We start from the raw sequence: 26,324 nt of genomic DNA, 5'->3' as shown, positions 1-26,324 counted from the left end.
ATTTTCCTTTTCTAGTTGGAGGTAAAGAAGGCTTGTGTATCTTATAACATTTCCCAGTTACAGGGTCATCTGGAGAGCATTTCCCAGCTGCCATGCCTGGGCCCCTTCTCCCAGGAGTTTTAAAAGACTAAACTGGTAAGCTTTTGAGGGTCTTAGATTTAATGAAAGAGGTACAGTTTGTCATTCTTAGCTCCATTTGGTAATCCGATGAGGTGTTTTCACTTCTGATTTGTGCTCAGTTGTTCAGTTCTGTCTGACTCCTTGCAACCCCACCGGGCTCCTCTGTGCTTAGAATGTTCCAGGCAAGAATACTGGAGTGGGTTGCCATTTCCACATGTAGCTAAAGGTCAGAGGTAACCTTTCTTAAAAGAACAAACGTTATGTTAAATTTAGCCTGAAACCAAGGTGTTGCGGGGATTATGTTTCATCACTGATGTGGATTAAATGGCATAAAGAGGTGCCCTTTTGAAACCCTATTGATGAGGGTAGTGGGGTTGGAGGCTACCTGGAGTGTATGCTGTGAACATCATCGTGGGGGGCGGGGTGGGTCTCCAGGTATCCAGTCCAAACCTTAGACACTGAATAAGATACAGACACAAACCAAGTCAGTACAAAATTTTGTTTTTTAAAAAAACTTGGAGGCCAACATTGAAAGCGTGGTTTGTACACATTTTTTGGAAGGACACAAAGTGAATACAACCAAATACATTAACATGGTTTCAATTACCAGCATTGAAACAAAATTAGTGCAAAAAAAGCCAAATACAATTGCACAGATAGTGGCTTTCAAATCTTAAAAATGAACTCTGTCCCTCCCGTTCAAGTGAAGGATGAGTGCTTGGGCTTCTCTCAACTTGGTTAGTATCAGACATCTCTCTCTTTTTTTAGCTTCCAACTGAGAACAGAACACTAGCTCTAGCACTGACAGTGTCTAAACAAATGCTGGGTGTCGCATCAGTGCCCCCCAGCCACAGTGTGTACCCAGCTTGTAAAGCCTCACAGTGAGCTAGACAAACCTGGCTTCCCGGGCTTACCACACCCAGGGACCTGGTCTCTGCTTTGGTATGGAGATGGGTCTCAGCCAACCGCTGTCCTAGGGGCTGCTCAGCTTAAGCTCAGGCTGTGACTGGCGGCTCATTTCACAAGTCTTGAGGCTGTACTGATTGAGCTTGGCGTTTTCAAGTTTGGATTTAATGTCCAGTGGCTTTTCAAAAAAGTTGACTAGTGACTGTTCAGTCAGAAGTGAGGCTAAAATATGTTCAAGGGAGACGGTCCAGTCCCCTTGTGCCTCCTCAGGAAATGCCTGGGACGCCTGAGGACTCTGCCCTGTGTCAGTCTCGGCAAACACCAAGTCCTGCTCAGAAGAGGGGGAAGGAGCCGAGGCCTGCAGCTCCTCCCCGCCTTCCTGGGAGCCGCTCCCAGAGCTGCTGCCGCGCTGCCCCACCTCCCCAATCTGCAGCAGCAGCGTCGTTACTGTGGCGATGGCTTGGTACAGGTCATTCTCTTCCGGGTCTTCGTGGAACATACTGTACAAAGTCTTACAGAACTGAATAAACTCTCTCTGGAAATGTGAGGAGGAAAAAGTCTGAATATAACTAGAATATGTTTTTTGTTTTAAAAATTTACACTTAGTTCTCTGATCAAAACCACACAGTACTTCTTGAAGCAAAAAATAATAGCTATTCTTTGTCCTTGAAGACTCACCAAGTCCAGGGGATTTCCACACACCGTGTAGACTTAAGCTGTCTTTACAGCAGCTATTAAAAATGTTATACCCTTCAACCCAGGAAAACAACTTGTGAGAATATATTCAGAAGCTGTGTGTAGAGATGTGTTTTATGAGGGTGCGAAGGCTAGGGTTTTTAGCAGAAAAAAGTTTGGAAACAGCCTAAATATTAGGACTGAAATAATAAAAAATTAGACTTGTTAATCTGGTGGAAATACCAACAGTGATGCCTTGTGTGCTCTCAGGCTACACACACTCCTGCCCAAATTGAGAATCTTTGTCACAGTAGAGGTGGGACTCAGCTTCCGGGTCACTCTAGGAACAGGAAAATGGTTTGAGCTACTAATTTAGCATTTAAGGTTCAAGAGGAATATCCATGATAGCTGAGGTACAACTGACACACTGAAGTTTAACATTACATCCAGAGAGTAGAATGAATGTTTGAAAGCCACTCAGAGTGGGGCAACACTGTTTCATGACCAAGAAGAAAACTGCTAAATCCCACTCCTGGGGTCTGAACTTGAAGCCATATCAGTACACTGTAATATGTAGTCGGTGACTTTCAGGAAACTACACTTCTTATATGAAAAATTCTGTGTCCACAGTCTCCCTAATAGCTTCTACTGCTCCAGGGAATGAATCTGCATCACAACCTGGTAAATGAGTTTGATACAGAAACTGAGGATATGAAATGTGTGCTAGCACCCTGTTCTGAAGAGTGCTGAACATGTGAATAGCTGACTGGATCACAATTTAAATATTTCCTATTTAAATGTCACAATGTTTAAAATGTCTTAAAGATCCTTTGATTATAGCTTAGGAGGTAAGGTGGGAGTCCGGCTTCATTAAAAAGCTTACCACTGAACACATCACTTGCTGAAGTAGTAAATTCTCTGCACAGAATAAAGTCCATACCTGGCTCATTTTGGGCAACTCTTTCTCAGTTTTGTCTTTCTCTTTGGCCAAATCTTTAATCATCTGCTTCAGCTGTTTCTGATAATCAATTGTATCACCTTGAGACAAAGGAAAGAATACAGATTTCAGTCTAAGTAAAAAATATTAAAGAGATACCAAGGGAATATTTCATGCAAAGATGAGCACAATAAAGGGCAGAAATGGTACAGATCTAACAGGAGCAGAAGATAACTAAGAAGAGGTGGCAAGAATACACAGAAGAACTATACAAAAAAGATTTTTATTACCCAGAGAACCACGATGGTGTGACCACTCACCTAGAGCCAGACATCCTGAGATTCGAACTCAAGTGGGCCTTAGGAAGCATCACTACGAACAAAGCTAGTGGAGGGGATGGAATTCCAGTTGAGCTATTTCAGATCCTAAAAGATGATGCTGTGAAAGTGCTGCACTCAATATGTCAGCAAATTTGGAAAACTTAGTAGTGGCCACAGGACTAGAAAAGGTCAGTTTTCATCCCAATCCCAAAGGCAATGCCAAAGAATGCTCAAACTATTGCACAATTGCATCCATCTCACATGCTACCTAAGTAATGCTCAAAATTCTCCATGCCAGGCTTCAACTGTACATTAACTGTGAACTTCCAGATGTTCAAGCTGGATTTAGAAAAGGCAGAACCAGAGATCAAATTGCCAACATCAGTTGGATCATTGAAAATGCAAGAGTTCCAGAAAAACATCTACTTTTGCTTTATTGACTACATCAAAGCCTTTCACTGAATCACAACACGGAAAACTCATAGAGATGGGAATATCAGATCACCTGACCTGCCTCCTGAGAAATATGTATACAGGTCAAGAAGCAACAGTTAACTGGACATGGAACAACACATTGGTTCCAAATTCAGAAAGGAGTATGTCAAGGCTGTATGTTGTCACCCTGCTTTATTTAATTTATATGCAGAGTACATCATGTGAAATCCCAGGCTGGATGAAGCACAAGCTAGAATGAAGATTGCTGGGAGAAATACCAATAACCTCAGATATGCAAATGACACCACCCTAAAGGCAGAAAGCAAAGAAGAACTAAAGTCCTCTTGATGAAAGTGAAAGAGGAGAGTGAAAAAGCTGGCTTAAAACTCAACATTCAAAAAATTAAGATCTGGTCCCATCACTTCTTGGCAAATAGATGGGGAAACAATGGAAACAGTGAGAGACTATTTTCTTGGGCTCCAAAATCACTGCAGATGGTGACTGCAGCCATGAAATTAAAAGATACTTGCTCCTTGGAAGAAAAGCTATGACTAACCTAGACAGCATATTCAAAAGCAGAGACATTATTTTGCTAACAAAGGTCTGTCTAGTCAAAGAAACGGTTTTTCCAGTGGTCATGTATGGATGTGAGAGTTGGGACTGTAAAGAAAGCTGAGCGCCTTAGAATTGCTGCTTTTGAACTGTGGTGTTGGAGAAGACTCTTGAGTGTCTTGGACTGCAAGGAGAGGCAACCAGTCAATCCTAAAGGAAATCAGTCCTCAATATTCACTGGAAGGACATGCTGAAGCTGAAACTCCAATACTTTAGCCACTCATTGGAAAAGACCCTGATGCTGGGAAAGACTGAAGGTGGGAGGAGAAAGGAATGAAAGGATGAGATGGTTGGATGGCATCACCAACACAATGGATATGAGTTTGAGTAAGCTCTGGGAGTTGATGATGGACAGGGAGGCCTGGTGTGCTGCAGTCCATGGGGTCGCAGAGAGTCAGACGCGACTGAGTGACTGAACTGAACTGAAGTAAATTCCATGGAAACAAAAAGAAAATGGAAAGGAGTGGTGAAGGGATGAGGGACTCCACTAAGCAAATACCACATACAAACTGAAAAGCAGAGATCAATCTTGTACAAAGGTCTTGCACAAAAAGTGGCCACAAACAGATGATGACAGCTGAGTGACCTCTTGTTATAGGACAACCCCTGCAATATTAAAGGAATAAACATGGGAGGATTGAGGGCAGTCACCCAGTACACTGCACCTTGCAAGGTTTTGGCCTCTGAAGCAGTGGTCTCAGTATCTGCTCCTAGGAGGGAGAGGAAGAGACGCTCTGCTTCCAAGAATAGCTGTGAAATCCATTCTGAAAGACTGCAGTGGTGTGCCTGGTCAGAAGAACGAAAAGAGGTACGTACCATTGGACTTGCCGAAAACCAGGGGTCTTGACGTCGACAACAGAGGGTTCTTCAGTGGTGACTGGCTGTCTCGGTCATTTTCAGTGAGTGCTTTTTAAAAATAAGAATTTTTAAAAATTGGAAAAATTATTGTGTCTTAACCAAAACTAACAGTAATTTAGCTTTTTAGGCAAGAAAACTAAAGGCTAAGCTAGAAGCCCCCAGTCTGAGGGCTGCAGGGTCCTCTCTGGTCTGAGCCCTGTGTACACGAAGAAGTCAAAAGCATCTGATACACTCATGTCTTTCCCCTGATGTCTGTAGGTACTGCAGTGACACAAATTCATAAGACACTGCCAATACTGACCTAGAAAAATGTCCATGTGGTTAAAAATTGATTTCAAATTATAAGTATGTATATACATACACACATAAATTCTAGAAGTACGTAACACCTCTGGATGATGTAATTTTTTTTCAGTAATTAGCACATCATGGTATACTTAAATAACTTCTAGCTAAAACTGAAAAAAGCTTTCCTGAATTCAAAGCCTGTTATGAGTTTTCTGGAAATACACAAAACTACAATTATATCAGAACTCTAATACACTGCTGGTGTGAATATGAAATGGCATAACCATTTTGGAAAACAGTTTGGCAGTTACCAAAAATTAAGTCATTAAGTTGCCATTTTTACCAAGTCCACTCCTAGGTATATATCAAAAGGAAATGACAACATTCCCACTCAGAACCTGTACACAAATGTTCACGGCAGTGTTTGTTCCAAAGAGCCAAAAAGTACAGATTGTTCACCGACTGAGCCATCAGGGAAGCCCCAAACAAACCCAACCAAGTACTCATCAATTGAAATGAACAAATTACGGCAGACCCGGCAGAGTAGCAATTCAGCTGCTGAAAGGAGGAAGCACTGATGTCACGACGTGGGTGAGCCCTGAAGACATACTAACTGAAAGCAGGCAGACACGGGGTGCATGCAGTGTGACTCCATTTACAGGAGAAGCCCAGAACAGATGTATCTGGAAGCAGGGGGCAAACGTGCGGACTGGGGACAGTAAATAAGGGTGCAGGCTCTTTGGGGGGGATAAAAATATTCTAAAATTGTGATGATGGTCTGTAATGGGTATACTAAAAATCAGACACTATACACATCCAGTGAGTCAATTCTATGGTATGTGGATTATAAACCAATAAAGCTGTTACCAAACAAATTGTAAAAGGGACTGCAAATGAAGGGTCCTCATTTTTTAAATGTTGAAACTTCAAAACAGCCAATCACTGAGAATAAATAAAAGGCAAAATTCTGTTGTGATCCAACAAATAGCCACAAGATGGCACCACAGCCTTGATAAGCTACCCTCCTTCCTGCTTGCGAAGTAAGTTTCTGGGGTTCGAAAGGTGGAGGATGCTTGGGGTTGTCGTCTTTTCCACTGGTCTTTATTCACCGTCACCGCCACTCCCCACCCCCAAAGTTATTGAGTCATTTCTTTTTTCCAACTTTGCCCAAAACATATTCTACGCAGTGACACATGTGAGAATCCACTCACGCTGAAAGTGAAAGTCACTCAGTCGTGTCTAACTCTTTGTGACCCCCTATACAGTCCATGGAATTCTCTAGGCCAGAATACTGGATTGGGTAGCCTTTCCCTTCTCCAGGGGATCTTCCCAACCCAGGGATTGAACCCAGCTCTCCTGCACTGCAGGCGGATTCTTTACCAGCTGAGCCACAAGGGAAGCCCAAGAATACTGGAGTGGGTAGCCTATCCCTTCTCCAGCAGATCTTCCCAACCTGGGAATCAAACTGGGGTCTCCTGCATTGCAGGCAGATTCTTGACCAACTAGCTATCAAGGAAGCCCACTCACACTGAATAGGAGGAAAATTACAAACACTGGATAGTACTTGAGGCAGTCACCATAGAAACTGCTTCCTAGGTAACAGCCACTGGGATGTCAAGCATATACTAGATTCCTACCCTAAAAGAGCTCAGCATATCAGACAGGAGAAACGTGTACAAAAGTCACTCTAGGAGGATGCTCTCAAAAGAACTAATACACACACACAGGAGCACAGAGAGGAGGTAGGTCAAGCATCAACAGTGACAGGGAGCCAGAAAAGGCCAGCCAACCTCAGAGCAGTGCTCGACAACCTCTCTCCCCTCCATCTCAGCATTAAGCACCTGGACCTGGACTGGACCCCAGGGCACAGTGGAGGAGGCTGGGAGCTCACTGGAAAATGCTCATCCTGTTATCTACTCTTTCAGAAATGTAAGCTACAGTGCATTAGGAAAAACAGTCCACAGAGTCTATACAATCCTCAAATGTTCTTTCAACCTTTTAAAATGAAATTATGAACTATCAATGTAATCTTGTTCTGACAGTCCAGTATACCTGTAAATCACAGTTGAGCACTATACATGGATTAAGAGACAACCCTATTAATGCTTTTTCACTGTGTCTCACTTCACATTCTGCACAAATTAAAAGTTGGATGAAGGATTTGCATTCGGTTATCTGAAACTCCTGATCTCAGATGTCTGTGTGACGGGTGGATAAGCGCACGGCTTCAACAGACACCCGCACAGACGTCTCCCTGTGGCTGCAGGGACTATCATTAGTCGGGGCACACGTCCATTCCCTGAAACGCTGTCAGCACCACTGCTATCTCATCACTTTCTGAATGGGATGCTTGTGGGGGAAAAACACCAGTTCCACTGAAAGCTGCTTATCTCTGGCAGAAGAGGACACAGACTGCTTTCAACACTGTTTGGCCTTCAGATGCACTTTACACTACAGTCATCAAAGTAATACCATTTTCCAAATGAGCTTATGGTTGCTGGTGGGGAGGGATAATGAGTTTGGGATGGACATGTACACACTGCTATATTTAAAATAGATAGCCAACAAGGGCCTACAATGTCATGTGGCAGCCTGGATGGGAAAGGAGTTTAGGGGAGAGTGGACACATGTATATGTATGGCTGAGTCCCTTTGCTGTCCACCTGAAACTATCACAACAGTGTGCTCGGCTACGCTCCAATACAAAGGAGAAAGGGAAAGACACACCCATCTGAGTGCAGAGTTCCAAAGCATAGCACGGAGAGATAAGAAAGCCTAAGTGAACAATGCAAAGAAATACAAAACAACAATAGAATGGGAAAAACTAGAGATCTCTTCAAGAAAATTAGCGATACCAAGGGAACATTTCATCCAAAATGGGCACAATAAAGGACAGAAATGGCAAGGACCTAAAAGAAGAAAAAGAAAAGATTAAGAAGAGGTGGCAAGAATACACAGAAGGACTGTCAGAAAAGGTCTTAATGACCCAGATAACCACAATGGTGTGGTCACTCACCTAGAGCCAGATATCCTGGAGTAGGAAGTCAAGTGGGCCTTAGGAAGCATCAGTATGAACAAAGCTAGTGGAGGAGATGGAATTCCTGAGCTATTTGAAATAGCTATTTCAAATCCTAAAAGGTGATGCTGTGAAAGTGCTGCACTCAATATGCCAGCAAATTTGGAAAACTTAGTAGTGGCCATAGGACTAGAAAAGGTAAGTTTTCATTCCAATCCCAAAGAAGGGCACTGCCAAACATTATGTTCAAACTACTGCATAATTGAACACATCTCACACCCTAGTAAAGTCAATGCTCAAAATTCTAAAAGTGAGGCTTCAACTGTACGTGAACTGAGAACTTCCACATGTAAAAGCTGGATTTAGAAAAGGCAGAGGAACCAGAGGTCAAATTGCCAACATCTATTACATCATAGAAAAAGTAACAGAATTCCAGAAAAACATCTATTTCTGCCTCATTGACTACACTAAAGTCTTTGACTGTGTAGATCACAACAAACTGGAAAATTCTTAGAGAGATGGGAATACCAGACCATGTTACCTGCCTCCTGAGAAGCCTGTATGCAGGCAAGAAGCAACAGTTAGACCCAGACAGGAACAACAGACTGATTCAAAATTGGAGAAGGAATATGTCAAGGCTGTCTATTATCAACTTGTTTATTTAACTTATATACAGAGTACATCATGCGAAATGCCAGGCTGGATGAAGCACAAGCTGGAATCAAGATTGCTGGGGAAGAAATATCAATAACCACAGATATGCAGATGACTCTAATGGCAGAAAGAGAAGAGGAACTAAAGAGTCTCTTGATGAAGGTGAAAGAGGAGAGTGAAAAAGCTGGCTTAAAACTCAACATTCAAAAAACTAAGATCATGGCATCCAGTCCCATCACTTCATGGCAAATAGATGGGGAAACAATGGAAACAGTGAGAGACTTTATTTTCTTGGTCTCCAAAATCACTGTGGAGGGTGACTGCAGCCATGAAATTAAATGACACTCACTCCTTGGAAGGTAAGCTATGACAAACCTAGACAGTGTATTAAAAGGCAGAGACATCATTTGCTGACAAAGGTCTGTGTAGTCAAAACTAGTTTTTCCATTGGTCATGTATGGATGTGAGAGTTGGACCATAAAGAATGCTGAGGGCCAGAGAATTAATGTTTTGAACTGTGGTACTAGAGAAGACTCTTGAGAGTCCCTCAGATAGCAAGGAGATCAAACCAGTCAACCCTAAAGGAAATCAACCCTGAATATTCACTGACTGATGCTGAAGCTCCAATACTTTGACCATCTGATGCAAAGAGCTGACTCATTGAAAAGACGCTGATGGTGGGAAAGACTGAGGGCAGGAGGAAAAGGGGGCAACAGAGGATGAGATGCTTGGATGGCATCACCGACTCAACGGACATGAGTTTCAGGAAACTGCAGGAGATAGTGAAGGACAGGGAAGCCTGGCATGCTGCAGTCCATGGGGTCGCAAAGAGTTGGACACAACCGAGCAACTGAACAACAACAACCAATACAAAATAAAATGTTAAATAATAATACCATTTTCCATCATATTTTCTTCTTGAAAAAGCCAAACAGTACCCCTCTCTACCTCTCCATGGTGGCTGGAAACAGCAATCAACTTCTAACAGCACAGACTTGCATTTGGATCAATTAGGAATTCCAGTATACCCAAGTCATCAGTAGGATAGGAAGATCAACCAAACTCTCCAACTTGTGTCCCAGATATATAATCCAGAAAACCTCCTGAGCTGTGATGCATACTGAACACTCACTGGGACCACAAATCCAATCTTAGTGGCTCCTTGACAGTTTGCATAATATCAGGGGTCTTAAGCAACTAGCTTTTCTCTTTTAGAAAGTTCAGTGGAGGAGCTTCCCTGGTGGCTCAGTGGTAAAAAGTCTGCCTGCCAATGCAGGAGACACGAGCTCTATCCCTGATCTGGGAAAATCCCAAGTGCTGAGGAGCAACTGAGCCTGTGAGCCACAACTACTGAGCCTGTGCTCTAGAGCCCGAGAGCTGGAACTAGTGAAGCCCGAGTGCCCCACACCCTGTGCTCCGCAACAAGAGAAGCCACTGAGATGGAAGCCAGTACACTGCAGTACAGAGTAGCCCCTGCTTACCACAACCAGAGAAAGCCCAAGCAAAACCAATGAAGACTCAGCACAGCCAGTAATAAATAATAAATAAAATTATAAGAAGTTCAATGTAATCTTTTAATTTCATAAAATGTTCCTTAGGAGGTTTTTATTCTATACTATTCATATTTTTCAAAACCCTCAAGTGATATTTTCAACTCAGGATCCCAATCCAAAGATCAGACTTACATCTAGCCTCAGCTGTCTGTCACCAAACTGAATGAGCCTGGTATCATTTCTGATGCAGCTGGCATCAGTACTGCCCAAGTTATCAGATGTAAACTATCACTTCTGGGTCCTGTGAGAAGTTGACCTTTGCAAGTTTCCATAGTACAGCATCCATTTTTAGACTCTGAGTCTTCAGACTGACTGTCTCCAGTCTCCGGGGGAGGTTTTGATCTTTCATGACTATAGTCATCATTTAGTTCACATATTTCCATGTTAACTGATAAGCCTTCTTCGTGTATGCCAACTGGGTCATGCCCATTAATAATCTGGTCCTTAGAGTGGTGTAACGATCCTTCAGTCCCTTGGGTTCCAACAGGTATTCGCACATATCAGCGCAGTCTCAAGGGCAGGAGATTATAGATTTTACCTTCAGTATTGTTTCTTAGTATAACCAGAAGAAAAGGCTGACCAAAAAGTGAAGAACCAATATGGTGGACGTGACCTGGGTGCCACAACTTTTTTTCTTAGACAAAGAGTAGTTGTCCATGCCGTGTGTCTTGATAGTAATTTCAAACACATGATTTCCCATTCCATACTACTACTAAGGTTGTCATCGTCAGTGAATATTCCACAAAATCTACGGTTTTATATGAGTAGTCGTCGTCGTTGTTCAGGCACTAAAGTCTCTTTGTGATCCTGTGGACAGTAGCCCCCAGGCTTCTCCGTGGGATTTTTCAGGCAAGAATACTGGAGTAGGTTGCCATTTCCTTCAGGGAATCATCCCGACCCAGAGATCGAACCCCAGTCTCCTGTATCTCCTGCACTGGCAGGTGGATTCTTTACCACTGACCTACTCAATATATATGGGAAGCCCATATATATTCATATCAGTACTTCTGGGTCTTATCTGCAGGTATTCTGGACAAAGCAGACAATGTCATGCAAAGATTTAGTGTATTTCAGTGTTGGTGGTAGAGCAGTGAGCATGGCCACCTTGCAAGATCTAGTATATTTTCAGTTGTACTGCACAGACTTCGAAAGTGGAGCCATTCTGTCAATGGACTTGAACTTCCAAGGTGCACTCTTTAATCAAGGGCAATGGTACAAAATACATTTTGCCAAGTAACAAAATGAGTCAAGTGGTCCTGAAATCTTAGCGTGCTCAGGACTTTTAGTATTAGTTTTCATACTGATATTATACTGAAATGTCTCCATGCGATTCCTGATTAGGATTTTTAAATAATAACCTCTTCAAATGGACTGTCACCATCACTGAGAAACTATTTGGACAAGAAGGTAGAAGCAAATGGCATATTGCTGTACTTGATAGAAACTGCTTTCTTGCCAGTACTGAGAATTTGAATGGCTCAGATGTTTCTGTTTTACTTCAAGCGTATGATGATTCTCCCTTACTAACAAATCTGAGTTTTTTTGATAATATGACTGAATTTTGGTTTCCTGTTTTTAGTATTTATTTGGCTACACTGGGTCTTAGGTGCAATATGCAGGATCTTTGCTCTTAGTTGCAACACACAGAATCTAGTTCCTTGATCAGGGAAGTCCCATTATATGAGTGAATTTTCAATCCAGCCAACATTTTTTCATATCATGTATTTAAAAATTTATACAGATATTGATATAAACTCATTTATATAGATATTGCTGTTTTAGTCTATAATTATGCTTGAGGATTCAAATTATAATACTGATGAAACATCATTAATGAAGCATTTATAACCTCATATTTTTCTAAGATGAATTTCTGCTTTGAATCCATACTTTGTCAGTGCACATTCATGTTTTCATGTGATCTTCCAATTCTCAATGAAGTTCACTCAGGTCTTCAACATTTTAAGTCCTTTTTAAAATAACTACCTTTGAGACTTCCCTGGCAGTCCAGTGGTTAGGACTCTGTGCTTCCACTGCAGAGGGGAACAGATTTGATCCTCAGTCAGGGAACTAAGATCTGGCACTATGTGCAACGCAGCAAAATAAAACTATCTTTAATAAACAGTAAATTGGAATCATTTATAACATTTTTCTTTTTAACTTAACTTTTAAAAGACACTTATTTTTGGCTGTGCTGGGTCCTCGCTGCTGCACAGGCTTTTCTCTAGTTGTGGCAAGTTACTCTGCCACACGGGCTTCTCATTGTGGTAGCTTCTCTTGTTGCAGAGCACAGACTCCAGGTGCATGGGCTTCAGTAGCTGTGGTGTATGGGATCAGTATTCACAGTTCCCGGGCTCTAGAGCATGGGCTCAATAGTTGTGGCACAGAGGCTTAGTTATTCTGAGGCATGTAGGATCTTCCTGGAATGGGGATCAAACCCATGTCTCCTGCATTGGCAGGAGGATTCTTTACCACTGAGCCACCTAACTCAACTCCTGAAAAAAATCTTCTTTTGAACAGCAAATGCACTCTTGCATGTAAACAACCTCAGGAAGAAATCTCTACTTCTTCACCTAAAGCTGAATACAAAGACTGAAGCAGCTCCAATTTTACTTGAGTCATCATTTTGAAAACATCACTTCACATGGATCCAGAGCAGCAGGGACACCTCTGGGAGCTGCTCTGCAAGTCTGACAATGTATTCCCTGCATCCTGGAGTTCCCAGGAGGAACAGAGCCCATGCTGTCAGCTCCACTCTCAGCAGGCTCTCTTACAGGAAGCCTCCAATGCCTCATTCATTTGTCTTCATTTACCAATTCCAATACATCATTCTCAGTAGCTGGTTTTGATGCTTCTTCCTAATGGATCTAATGTTCTTCCAGGAAGTTGTCTTCTGGAAGTCCAATTAGTGCAACTAGCTGAGTAAAATGACCAATACCTACATATCGATCAATTTTTTTGCAATGAAAACTCCAGGTTTAGTCATCTTCTAGAATACTGTTCATCCCTGTATAACCTGATGTGGTATCAGATCATCTGGAATATTTCTCTTCCATCTGTTAAACAATGTTGTTATGTACAGTGGAACCCCTATAAGACTATGAGCTGATTTTTCAGCAGAAACTGCAGGCCAGAGGGAGTGGCACAATGCTTTCCAAGTGCTAAAAGGAAAAAACTTCCAATCACGAGTATTCCACCCAGCAAGGTTGTTATTCAGAACTGAAGGGGAGATAGACCATTTCCAAACAACAGATAAAGGCCTCTACCACCGCTGAACCAGCCTTATAAGAAAGGTTAAATGGACTTCTTTAAGCTAGAAAGAAAAAGTCCTAACTAGCAACAAGAAAATATAACAGAGTCAAAATCTCACTGATAAAGGCAATATAGAGATTGCTCAACCACCTACAAAGTTAGTGAAATGGTTAAAAGAAAAAAGCAGTACAATTAAGTAAAGCATAACAGGCCAAAGGATATAAAAAAATAAAATATGTAAAACTTCACATCTGAAGTAAAATGTAGGAAGAGGGAGTAAAAATACATAATTCTTAGAATACATGTAAACTTAAGTTGCTATCAAAACTGATTGGTATAGATCTATATATAGATATCTATATCTGTATCTATAGGCTGTCATAATGAAACTTGTGATAACCACATGGCAAAAACCTACACAAAAGATGAGAAAGATATCTAAATGTAACACCACAGGTCATCAAACCACAAGGGAAGAGAGAAAAAAGGAAAAGAGAGGAACTACAACAAGCAATTAACAAGACAGCAGTAAGTACATGTCTATCAGTAATTACTTTAAATGTAAACAGACTAAATTCTCCAATAAAAAAAGACTGACTGAATGGATGAAAAAACAGGACTCATCCATATGCTGCCTACAGAAGGCCCACTCAGATAGTAGGCCGCAAGCTGAAAGTGACGGGATGGAAAAGACAGTCCCTGCAAATGAACACAGAAAGAAAGCTGGGGTGGCTATGCTTATATTACACTATGCTATGCTATGCTAAGTCACTTCAGTCGTGTCCGACTCTGTGTGACCCCATAGACGGCAGCCCACCAGGCTCCCCCGTCCCTGGGATTCTCCAGGCAAGAACACTGGAGTGGGTTGCCATTTCCTTCTCCAATGCGTGAAAGTGAAAAGTAAAAAGTGAAAGTGAAGTCGCTCAGTCGTGTCCGACTCTAGCGACCCCATGGACTGCAACCTACCAGGCTCCTCCGTCCATGGGATTTTCCAGGCAAGAGTACTGGAGTGGGGTGCCATTGCCTTCTCCGTTATATTACACTAGACAGACTGAAACAAAAGCTAGAAAGGGGTCAGTCCGACAAGGAGATATAACGTGTAAGTACTGATGCACCCAGGAGAGGCACACCTAAATAAATAAGGCCAATATTAACAGACCTAAAGGGAGAAGCTGACAGCAATACAGCACTAGTTGGGGACTTTAAGACCTCACTTACATTAATGGATAGAACATCGAGACAGAAAATCAATAATGAAGCATCAGCCTTAAACCACACACATATACAACACATTCTATCCCAAAGTAGCAGAATACATATTCTCAAGTGCACAAGGAACATTCTCCAAGAAAACAAGTTTCAATACATTTAAGATGACTGAAATCATATCAAGCATTTTTTTCCAACCCCATAGTATGAAACTAGAAATCAATTACCGAACAAACAAACTGGAAAAACCACAAATTATGTCGAGGTTAAACAACCAGTAGGTCAAGAAAGATATCAAGGAGAAAATTTTAAAACTACCTTGAGACAAATGAAAATGGAAATATAACATTTCAAATTCTACAAGATACATCAAAATCAGTTCTAATGGAAATTAATAGCAATAAATGAAATAGAGATTAAAAAGACACTAGAAAAAGTCAATAAAACTAAGACCTGTTTCTTTGAAAAGATCAACAAAATTGACAAACCTTTACCTAGTCTTACCAAGAAAAAGAGAGCTCAAAGTCAGAAATGAAAGAGAAGTTACAACTGATATTACAGACAAAAGATCGTGAGAAACTCATGAACAATTATACAACAAAATGAATAACCTAGAGGAAAAGGGTAAATTCTTAGAAACATACAGTCTTCCAAAACTGAATCATGAACAAACAGGAAATCTCAACAGATCAATAGTACATGATGTATGGCAAAAACCATCACAATATTGTAAAGAAATTATCCTCCATTAAAATGAATTAATTTAAAAAGAAAAGAATATTGAGCCAGCAATTGTTGCTGAAGCTGAAGCTCCAATACTTTGGCCACCCGCTGGGAAGAGCCAACTCATTGGAAAAGACCCTGATGCTGGGAAAGATTGAGGGCAGGAGAAGGGGGTGACAGAGGATTAAATGGTTGGATGGCACCACTGACTCAATGGACATGAGTTTGAGCAAACTCCAGGAGATAATGAAGGACAGGGAAGCCTGGCACGCTACAGTCCATGGGGTCACAAATAATCAGACACGACTGAGTGACTCAACAACAACAAACAAAACCCCAGGACCAGATGGTTTCACTAGTGAATTCTACCAACATTCAAGATTTAATACCTAAACTTCTCAAACTCAAAAAAAACTGAAGAGAGAATGCTTCAAAAGTCGTTTTAAAAGGCCTGAATTACCCCCATATCAAATCCAAACAAGGATACCATAAAGAAAAAATTATAGGCCCATATCCCTGATGAAAATAGATGTAAAAACCCCAAAGTATGAGCATATCTAATTCAAACATATATTAAAAGAATTATTTACCATGATCAAGTGGGATTTATTACAGGAATGTAAGGATGTATCAACATCCATAAATCAACATCAACAAAAATCAAGGATAAAAATTGTATGATTGTCTCAGTTCAGTTCAGTTGCTCAGTCGTGTCCAACTCTTTGCAACCCCATGAATTGCAGCACGCCAGGCCTGCCTGTCCATTACCAACTCCCGGAGTTGACCCAAACTCATGTCTGTTGAGTCGATGATGCTATCCAACCATCTCATCCTCTGTTGTCCCCTTCTCCTCCTGCCCCCCAATCCCTCCCAGGATCAGGGTCTTTTCCAATGAGTCAACTCTTCACATGAGGTGGCCAAAGTACTGGAGTTTCAGCTTTAGCATCAGTCCTTCCAAAGAACACCCAGGACTGATCTCCTTTAAGATGGACTGGTTGGATCTCCTTGCAGTCCAAGGGACTCTCAAGAGTCTTCTCCAACACCACAGTTCAAAAGCATCAATTCTTCGGCGCTCGGCTTTCTTCACAGTCCAACTCTCACGTCCATACATGAACACTGGAAAAACCATAGCCTTGACTAGATGGACCTTTGTTGGCAAAGTAATGTCTCTGCTTTTGAATATGCTATCTAGGTTGGTCATAACTTTCCTTCCAAGGAGTAAGCATCTTTTAATTTCATGGCTACAGTCACCATCTGCAGTGATTTGGGAGCCCCCCAAAATGAAGTCTGACACTGTTTCCACTGTTTCCCCATCTATTTGCCTTGAAATGATGGGACCAGATGCCATGATCTTCGTTTTCTGAATGTTGAACTTTAAGCCAACTTTTTCACTCTCCTCTTTCACTCTCATCAAGAGGCTCTTTAGTTCTTCATTTTCTGCCATAAGGGTGGTGTCATCTGCATATCTGAGGTTATTGAGATTTCTCCCGGCAATCTTGATTCCAGCTTGTGCTTCTTCCAGCACAGCGTTTCTCATGATGTACTCTGCATAGAAGTTAAATAAGCAGGGTGACAATATACAGCCTTGATGTACTCCTTTTCCTTTTGGAACCAGTCTGCTGTTCCATGTCCAGTTCTAACTGTTGCTTCCTGACCTGCATACAGGTTTCTCAAGAGGCAGGTCAGGTGGTCTGGTATTCCCATCTCTTTCAGAATTTTCCACAGGTTTTTGTGATCCACACAGTCAAAGGCTTTGGCATAATCAATAAAGCAGAAATAGATGTTTTTCTGGAACTCTCTTGCTTTTTCTATGATCCAGCGGATGTTGGCAATTTGATCTCTGGTTCCTCTGCCTTTTCTAAAACCAGCTTGAACATCTAGAAGTTCACGGTTCACGTATTGCTGAAGGCTGGCTTGGAGAATTTTGATTGTCTCAACAGATGCAGAAAAAGCATGACAAAATTTAGTATACATTTATGATAAAAATTCTTAAAGTGGTTATTTAGGAAATGTTCAGTTCAATTGCTCAGCCATGTTCGACTCTTTGCAACCCCATGGACTACAACATGCCAGGCTTCCCTGTCCATCACCAACTCCTGGAGCTTACTCAAACTCATGTCTATTGAGTTGGTGATGCCATCCAACCATCTCATCCTCTGTCATCCCTTTCTCCTCCCACCTTCAGCATCAGAGTCTTTTCCAATGAGTCAGCTCTTCGCATCAGGTGGCCAAAGTACTGGAGTTTCAGCTTCAGCATCAGTCCTTCCAGTGAATATTCAGGACTGATTTCCTTTAGGATGGACTGGTTTGATCTCCTTGCTGTCCAAGGGACTCTCAAGAGTCTTCTCCAACACCACAGTTCAAAAGCATCAACTCTTCAGGGTTCAGCTTTCTTTATAGTCCAACTCTCACATCCATACATGACCACCGGAAAAACCAAAGCTTTGACTAGACGGACCTTTGTTGGCAAAGCAATGCCTCTGCTTTTTAATATGCTGTCTAGGTTGGTCGTAACTTTTCTTCCAAGAAGCAAGCGTCTTAATTTCATGGCTGCAGTCACCATCTGCAGTGATTTTGGTAATGCACCTCAATGTAATAAAGGCCATATGACAAATACAGCTAACATCATACTCAATGGTGAAAAGCTAAAAGCCATTTCCTCTAAGATCAGGAACAAAACAAGGATGCCTACTTTTGCCCACTTTTATTCAACACACCACTGGAAGTGTTTGCCAGACAAATAGGCAGGAACAGGAAATGAAAGGCATCCATGTTGGGAAGGAAGAAGTAAAACTGTCACTATCTGTAGATGACGTGACACCATATGTAGAAAATCTTAAGTGAAAGTGAAAGCTGCTCAATCGTGTCCAACTCTTTGCAGCCCCATAGACTATACAGTCCATGGAATTCTATGGTCCAGAATACTGGAGTGGGTAGCCCTTCCCTTCTCCAGGCCGTCTTCCCAACCCAGGGATCAAACCCAGGTCTCCCGCATTACAGGCGGATTCTTAACCATCTGAGCCACAAGGGAAGCAGATGACATGATACCATATGTAGAAAACCTTAAAGGTTCCACTAAAACACTCTTGGTATATATGAATTCAGTAAAGTTGCACACACGCATACATACACACAACAGAATACTACTCAGCCAGAAAAAGGAAGAAAATCTTATCATTTGCAACAATATAGATGGACCTTGAGGGCATTATGCTAAGCAAATAAGTCAGAGAAAGACAAATATTATACAGTTTCAGTTATATGTGCAATCTAAAAAATGAAACAAATAAAACTCCTTGATACAGAGGTCAGATGGTTATCAGAAGAGAAAGTGGTTGAGAGGTGGGCAAAACAGGTGAAGGAGGTCAATTTTATGGTGACAAATGGTAACGAGATTTACTGTGGTGATCACTTTGTGGTGTATACAAAGACTGAACCATTATGTTTTACACCTGAAACTAAATACAATATTATATACCAGTTTTGCCTCATTGGAAACAACAAGACAAAACAGTAAGCTACAATAACCATCTATAGAGGCAACCAAGGTTTGTTTCCCCCACATCCCACAGGCTGGTGGTTCTTGAAGTGTGGTCCTCAGACCCAGTGAATCAGAACAGGTAGGCCAGGCATCCTGTGTTATAACAGGCTGCCCAAATGATTCTGATGCACACTCGGGTTTGGGAACCCCTGCCACAGGCCACACAACATGGTACGTCAAACCTGTCCAGCCCCTCCAAACTAGAAATGTCTTGCCTCAAGTTTAAATACGTTTAAAAAGAGAAGAACCTCAAGGTCATGCTCAAAGTTGATCCAGGTCAAGGCACAACAGAGCCTCATTTTCTACTTAGAATTTCTTACCTGGAGGGATATGAAGCCGATATAACAGTTTAATTTTCTCATTCATTTCTCCATTATACATAATATCTGCAAAATTAAAGGAGAGAGAGAGAGACTGAGCAGAGGCAAATGGTTCAAATCCAGGTGTCAGGACACAGTCAGTGTAGAGAGAACGTAGTGAGGCAGTGTTTGTTGACCTGACACTTCATCTCCCACCTCTCCAGACACAGTGTGTGTGGAAAGAAAATGTGAGAAGAGCTGCAAGATAACCTTGGGAATCTTATCTGGCCTCACAGCTTCAGAAAGATTTTAATTTTAGCTGCAAGAGTTAGGAACGTGGGTAGTGGGAAGGACAAATGAGGTGAGGATTAACATACACACCACTATGTGTAAAATAAACAACCAGTAAGGACCTATTGTATAGTTCCTTGTATTACAAGGAACTATAATCAATATTGGGTAATAATCTATAGGGGAAAAGAATCTGAAAAATATATATATATATACACACACATACATATATGACTTGTACAACTGAATCTCTGTGCTGTATATCTGAAATTTATACAATATTATAAATCAAATACACTTCAATTAAAAAGTGTGTGTTTGTTTTTTTAAATGAGTTAGGAAGGTGTCTCCTAACAACCCATCACCACACCCTGGGTGCCCAGAAGCACATGGTCAATGACCTTTAATGTTGAGCACCTGGCCTCCCCTCCCCACCGTGACCCTTAGGAAGCATAAGAGGGGTCATGAGAGGAGCCTGCAGAGGGCTTTCTAAAGTCCCCAAACCACATCGGGCGAGTCACAGATCTATTTCATTGAGTGGATGTGCCTGCTTCACTATCCCTTTGTCTTGTGTTCACAGATTCACATCCCGTATGAACTCACTGAAGAAAAGACCCACAGAGTCATACCGAGGCAGCTCACGAATGCTTTGAATTCGATAAGGTGGTCCATGTTTTCGTCCAGAAGCCTGAAAGTCCTTTCTGCGAGGATTTCCGTGTGGGCCCCGCAGGTCCACGGCGAGACGAGCTGGAACAGGCGTGCAAACTGCTGGGCGTCTATGCGGTACTGCTCTGCGTAGGGCCTGCTGGGGTCGTGGCGTGGGGCCATGGGCCGAGGCTGCTCCCAGTAGCAGCTCATCATGTGTTCTCTCTACCAGGAAGGAGAGGGGCCTGTAAGGGGCAGTGGCTCCCCAGGGAGGCCACACACGTGAAGGCCAAAGCCAGCCTGGCCTTCTCTCCTAGCTTGCTTTGCAAAATTATTAAGCAGCAAATAAGCACCATTATAACACAAAAAATGAAAAAACTAACCGTGTCATCGCTCCAACCAGACATGTAAAAGTTTTCGCTTATTACCCTGTAGTCCTTGCCTACATGCATATGTAATTTTGACATTTTTAAAATTAAGGTTTCTTTTTTTCACTGTAGCTAGATATACTTAATCAAATTTACCATTTTAATAATTAAAAAAAAAATTTTTTTTTTCTATTTTCTTGGGTCATGTGGCATGCGGGATCTTAGTTCCCTGACCAAGGATTTACCCCATGAACCCTGCAGTGGAAGCATGGTGTCTTAACCACTGGGAAGTCCCCATTTTAGCAATTTTGAAATGTATAGCTCGGCTATCATTGTTTTGATTAAAGAAGTCGTACAATTTTTATTCTGATATTTTCACTTAAAATTGTATTATTCAAAAGTAAAAAACTACTAGATAAATCTATAGACTACAGAAGAAACTAGCATCGCTGGTTACCTGTGGGGGTAGAAGACAGGGGCAGGCACCCAGATTAAAAAGCAAGCGTTTTTACTACATGCTGTTTTTTATACGTTCTGAATTTTGAACCACATGACCATATTAACAAGTCAAAAATTTAAAAGAAAAAAAAAAGACCATTTGAAGTCTTGGGAATAGACTGAAAACTAAAGCAATCAACACGGGCCCCACCACTGATCACTGAGGACCAGCTAGCTCTTCAAGAATGTATCTTTTGCACCTGTACTACATCATCTCGTGGGACGCTTCGGCTCACTGACTCAGAATCCTTTCACGACTTCAGTGCCCTCTGCCCACAGGATGGCACAGGAACAAGCACAGATGCTCTACCATCCCCGTGCCTGTGCTCAGATGGAGACCAAAATGCCATTTATAATTTTACTGCATATTACCAGCAGCCATGTTCTTCAAAAAGCCTTTGCAGAACGATGAGAAGTACTGTAAGAACTTTTAAGTGTAAAATGAAGGTCTCGTAAATTCCCATTTCTCAAAACCCAAGACATGCTGTGAATTTGCGTGTATATTTTTGTCATCCTTTCATGCTAGCTAGAGGCCCTCAGAATCCTATCCAGAAGAACACAGTTATAAAAGCTAAAGACCAGTGCAACCAATTTACACAGAATCCTAGAAGCCAATACAAAAATCAGCAAAGGATACGAAGAGATGATACAAGAAAGTAGACAGTTAGCCAATAAATTTACAAAAGGGTATGCAACCTCACTAATGAGTACGCAAATTTAAGTTAAAATGAAATGCAATTTTCTGGGACTTCCCTAGTGGTACACTGGCTAAGATGCCGGTACTCCCAACACAGGGGGCTCAGGTTCAATCCCTGGTCAGGGAACCAGATCCCACACATTGCAGCAAGAGTTCACAGGCCACAACAAAAGATCCCGCATGCCTCAGTGAACACTGAAGATTCCGTGTGCCACAACTAAGACCCAGTGCAACCAAATAAATAAATAAAGTTTTTTAAAAGCGAAATGCAATTTTCTACAAGGCTCGCAAAATTTTTAAAGATCATAATATTAAATGATAGCTGAGTGTGAAACATTAGGAAATGAACACTTTTAGACATCATCAGTGGAACTGAAATCTGAAAGATCTAGAACACTTTAGCAACAGTGACTGAAATTTGGTTTGTGCATCCCTAAGGAACCCGTCCTACAGAAACAGCAGCACAGGTGTCTGGAGAAAGGCTCAAGGATGCTCCGCACAGCACTGTTTATAAAGCAGAAAAACTGGAAACGAGATAGATGGCCTTCAGCAGGCGAAAGGTGAATAAGCTGTGGTTCAGCCCTACAATCGAATTCTGCTGTCACTAAAAAAGAATGAGAAAAGATCTGCAGATACTGACTCTAGAAGAATGCCCATGGTAAAAACTGCAGGGACTTCTCTGGTTCAGTGGTTAAGACTCCATGCTTCCAATGCAGGCAGCACAGGGTCGATCCCTGGTCAGGGAAATAAGATTCCACATGCTACATGGTGTGGCCATAAAATTTTAGAAACTGCAGACCGCTGTGTGTAGCACAATCTCATTTCTATATGGAAAAAAAAGTAAGAGTGCATTGCTTGTGTGTGTGTCTACAGAGGGATACAGTAAAAAGGGAAAGCAATCAGGAATCAGATTCACCATATACTGTAACAGTAATTACTGTACAAAATGGGACTATAGGCACAGACAGGATAAGACTCTTTAAATTTTGCTTAGTTATTTTTCTTTTTAAATAGTGAGTGTAGGTATTAGTCTATACACTATATATGTATTTTTATATAAATATATATAGCATAGAAATATATATATATTGTATATTTTTGTTTCAGTTTGTGTTTTTAAATTAACTTTCAAAAATAAAAGTATTAACCAGAACACAGAAGCAGGCAAAATAATATTAAACAAATCAAATGCTCTCCAGGGCCTGATAATCCAGAAGTGAATACATTTAGCTGAATGTTAACAACAGCTGGTGAATCTCATTCCTGATTTCTTTCCCTTTTTACTGTATCCTCTGTAGACACACACACACAGCAATGCAAGTTGAAACAGCCAGCTAGCGGGAAGCTGCCGCACGGCACAGGGAGCTCAGCTCAGTGTCTATGATGACCAAGAGGGGTGGGAGGGAGGGTCAAGAGTGAGGGGACACATGCCTACATACAGCTGATTCACACTGTCATACAGCTGAAACTAACAACATAAAACAGCTATACTCCAATTTTTTAAAAAGCGCACTTTGGGACTGTATTAACACAAGGCAGTGTTTCAGGTCCCGGGTGTTTCCTAGAGTGGCCCCTGACACCAAGTCTATGCTACCAAGTACAGATAGTTCCCATCTCACATGCAGAGAGAAGACTAATAAAACTGTTCTCAGTTTCAGAGAATAAGGGACAGACGTCACAAACATGGGTTTATATAATTTAAAACACTGCTTTATATCTGGGTGGACCTTGAGGGCACTATAGTAAGTGAAATAAGTCAGAGAAAGACAAATACTATATGATCTTGTAAGTGGAATCTAAAACAATATAACAAATGATTCCAGTCATAGAGAAGGATCAGATTCGTGGTTTTACCAGAGGCAGGAGCTGGGGGTGGGCTGTAGAATAAGATGGTGGTGGTCAAAAGGTACAAATTTCCAGTTAAAAGACAAATGAGTCCTGGGGATGTATGTATATCACGATGACTACACTTAGCACTGCTGTATGGTATATTCCAAAGTTGCTGAGAGTAGGTCCTAAAATTTCTCATCACAAGAAAAAAACCATTTTTGTTGCTTTGGGTTTTTTTTTTTTTTTTTTTGTATCTATATGATTATACGGTGGAAGTGACAAATAGATTCAAGGAATCAGATCTGATAGAGTGCCTGAAGAAATATGGACTGAGGTATTTTAACACTGTATAGGAGACAGTGATCAAAATCATCCCCAAGAAAAAGAATGCAAAAATGCAAAATGGTTGTCTGAGGAGGCCTTACAAATAGCTTCGAAATGAAGAGAAGTGAAAAGTAAAGGAGAAAAGGAAAGATATACCCATCTGAATGTAGAGTTCCAAAGAATAGTAAGCAGAGATAAGAAAGGCTTCCTAAGTGAACACTGCAAAGAGAAGAAGACAATAGAATGGAAAAGACTAGAGATCTCTTCAAGAAAATAAGAAATACCAAGGTGACATTTCATGCAAAGATGGGCACAATAAAGGACAGAAATGATATGGACCTAACAGAAGCAGAAGATATTAAGAGGAGGTGGTAAGAATACACAGAAGAACTATACGAAAAAGATCTTCATGACCCAGATAATTAGAATGGTGTGATCACTTACCTACAGCCAGACATCCTGGAATGCCAAGTCAAGAAGGCCTTAGGAAGCATCACTATGAAAAAAGCTAGTAGAGGAGATGGAATCCCAGCTGAGCTATTTCAAATCCTAAAAGATGATGCTGTGAAAGTGCTGCACTCAATATGCCAGCAAATTTGGAAAACTCAGCAGTGGCCACAGGACTGGGAAAGGTCAGTTTTCATTCCAATCCCAAAGAAGGGCAATGCCAAAGAATGCTCAAACTACTGCACAATTGCACTCATCTCACATGCTAGCTAAGTAATGCTCAAAATTCTCCAAGGAAGGCTTCAACAATATGTGAATTGAGAACTTCCAGATGGTCAGGCTGGATTTAGAAAAGGCAGAGGAACCAGAGATCAAACTGCCAACATCCAATGGATCATAGAAAAAGCAAGAGAATTCCAGGAAAGCATCTACTTCTGGTTCATTGATTGTGCTAAAGCCTTTCTTTGACTGTGTGGATCACAACAAACTGGGAAATTCTTAAAGAGATGGTAATATCAAACCACCTTACCTGCCTCCTGAGAAACCTGTATGCAGGTCAAAAAGCAATAGTTAGAACTGGACATGGAACAACAGATTGATTCAAAACTGGGAAAGGAGTATGACAAGGCTGTATATTGTCACCCTGCTTATTTAAGTTATATGCAGAGCAGTACGTCATGAGAAATGCTGGAGTGGATGAAGCATAAACTGGCATCAAGATTGCTGGGAGAAATATCAATAACTTCAGATACGCAGATGACACCACCGTTATGGCAGAAAGCAAAGACGAACTCTTGATGAAGGTGAAAGAAGAGAGTGAAAAAGTTGGCTTAAAACTCAACATTCAAAAAACTAAGATCAAGGCATCCAGCCCCATCACTTCATGACAAACAGACGGACAAACAATGGAAACAGTGAGAGACTATTCTTGGGGGCTCCGAAATCACTGCAGATGGTGACTGCAGCCATGAAATTAAAAGATGCTTGCTCCTTGGAAGAAAAGCTATGACAAACTTAGATAGCATATTAAAAAGCAGAGACATTACTTTGCCAACAAAGGTCTGTATAGTTAAAGCTATGGTTTTTCTAGTCATGTATACATGTGAGAATTAGACCATAAAGAAGGCTGAATGCCAAAGAATTAATGCTTTTGAAAGTGGAGTTGGAGAAGACTCTTGAGAGTCCCATGGACTGCAAAGGAGATCAAACCAGTCAATCCTAAAAGAAATCAATCCTGAATATTCATTGGAAGGACTGATGTTGAAGCTGAAGCTCCAATACTTCGGCCATCTGATGTGAAGAGCCAACTCATTAGAAAAGATCCTGATGCTGAGAAAGATTGAAGGCGGGAGGAGAAGGGAATGACAGAGGACGAGATGGTTGGATGGCATCACCGACTCAATGGACAGGAGTTTGAGCAAGATTTGGCAGATGGTGAAGGACAGGGAAGTTTGGCGTGCTACAGTCCATGGGGTTGCAAAGAGTTGGACACGACTGAGCAACTGAATAACAAATGACATGATGGATGTTAACCTACTGTGAATCATTTTGCAATATATGTAATTCACTATGCTGTACCGCTTACACTCAATGCTGTAGGTCAATTATATCTCAATGAAACAGAAAAAAAAAGAACTGCATTCAGGCAAAAAAGAAAGATGACTTTAAATTCAGAATAAAAGTGGATTCACTAAGTACACACTGTTCATCTTTAATAGGAAAGAGTTTGTAAAAAAGACAGTCAGAGAAGACTGTTTGTTAACAAAGAGAACAGTCACACCTGTACATCCCAGGCTTAGGAAAGGATGCAGGGAAGTTAAGGCCACT

The 26,324-nt window shown here is 41.4% G+C and overlaps 1 protein-coding gene and 1 long non-coding RNA gene across 10 annotated transcripts in view; both read right to left on the bottom strand.

The window, feature by feature from the left end:
• Positions 1-141: 141 nt before the first annotated feature.
• LOC147363697 (uncharacterized) lies at positions 142-581 on the bottom strand. Its single transcript, XR_015137374.1, has 2 exons — positions 506-581; positions 142-362 (listed from the first exon to the last, which is right to left on the bottom strand). It is a non-coding gene; the product is annotated as an uncharacterized LOC147363697 (long non-coding RNA).
• A 24-nt stretch (positions 582-605) lies between these two features.
• TBC1D8 (TBC1 domain family member 8) overlaps positions 606-26,324 on the bottom strand; it is a 141,079-nt gene continuing 115,360 nt past the window's right edge. For all 9 annotated transcript variants that reach the window (XM_086327922.1, XM_086327929.1, XM_086327923.1 and 6 more), the window contains 5 exons: positions 20,318-20,558; positions 19,419-19,484; positions 4,822-4,911; positions 2,642-2,739; positions 606-1,561 (listed from right to left, as the gene is read on the bottom strand). In XM_086327922.1, coding sequence (XP_086184048.1) covers positions 1,094-1,561; positions 2,642-2,739; positions 4,822-4,911; positions 19,419-19,484; positions 20,318-20,558 — 963 coding nt within the window. In that variant the 3' untranslated portion in view covers positions 606-1,093. The remainder of the gene's footprint in view (positions 1,562-2,641; positions 2,740-4,821; positions 4,912-19,418; positions 19,485-20,317; positions 20,559-26,324) is intronic.

Source organism: Bos grunniens, chromosome 11, assembly GCF_055505025.1.
Source record: "Bos grunniens cultivar Pamir isolate PY7600 chromosome 11, Bosgru_T2T1.0, whole genome shotgun sequence".
Classification (NCBI taxonomy): Eukaryota; Metazoa; Chordata; class Mammalia; order Artiodactyla; family Bovidae; genus Bos; species Bos grunniens.
The sequence above is the reverse complement of the archived record's forward strand: the minus strand, read 5'-3'. Positions and strand labels throughout refer to the sequence as shown.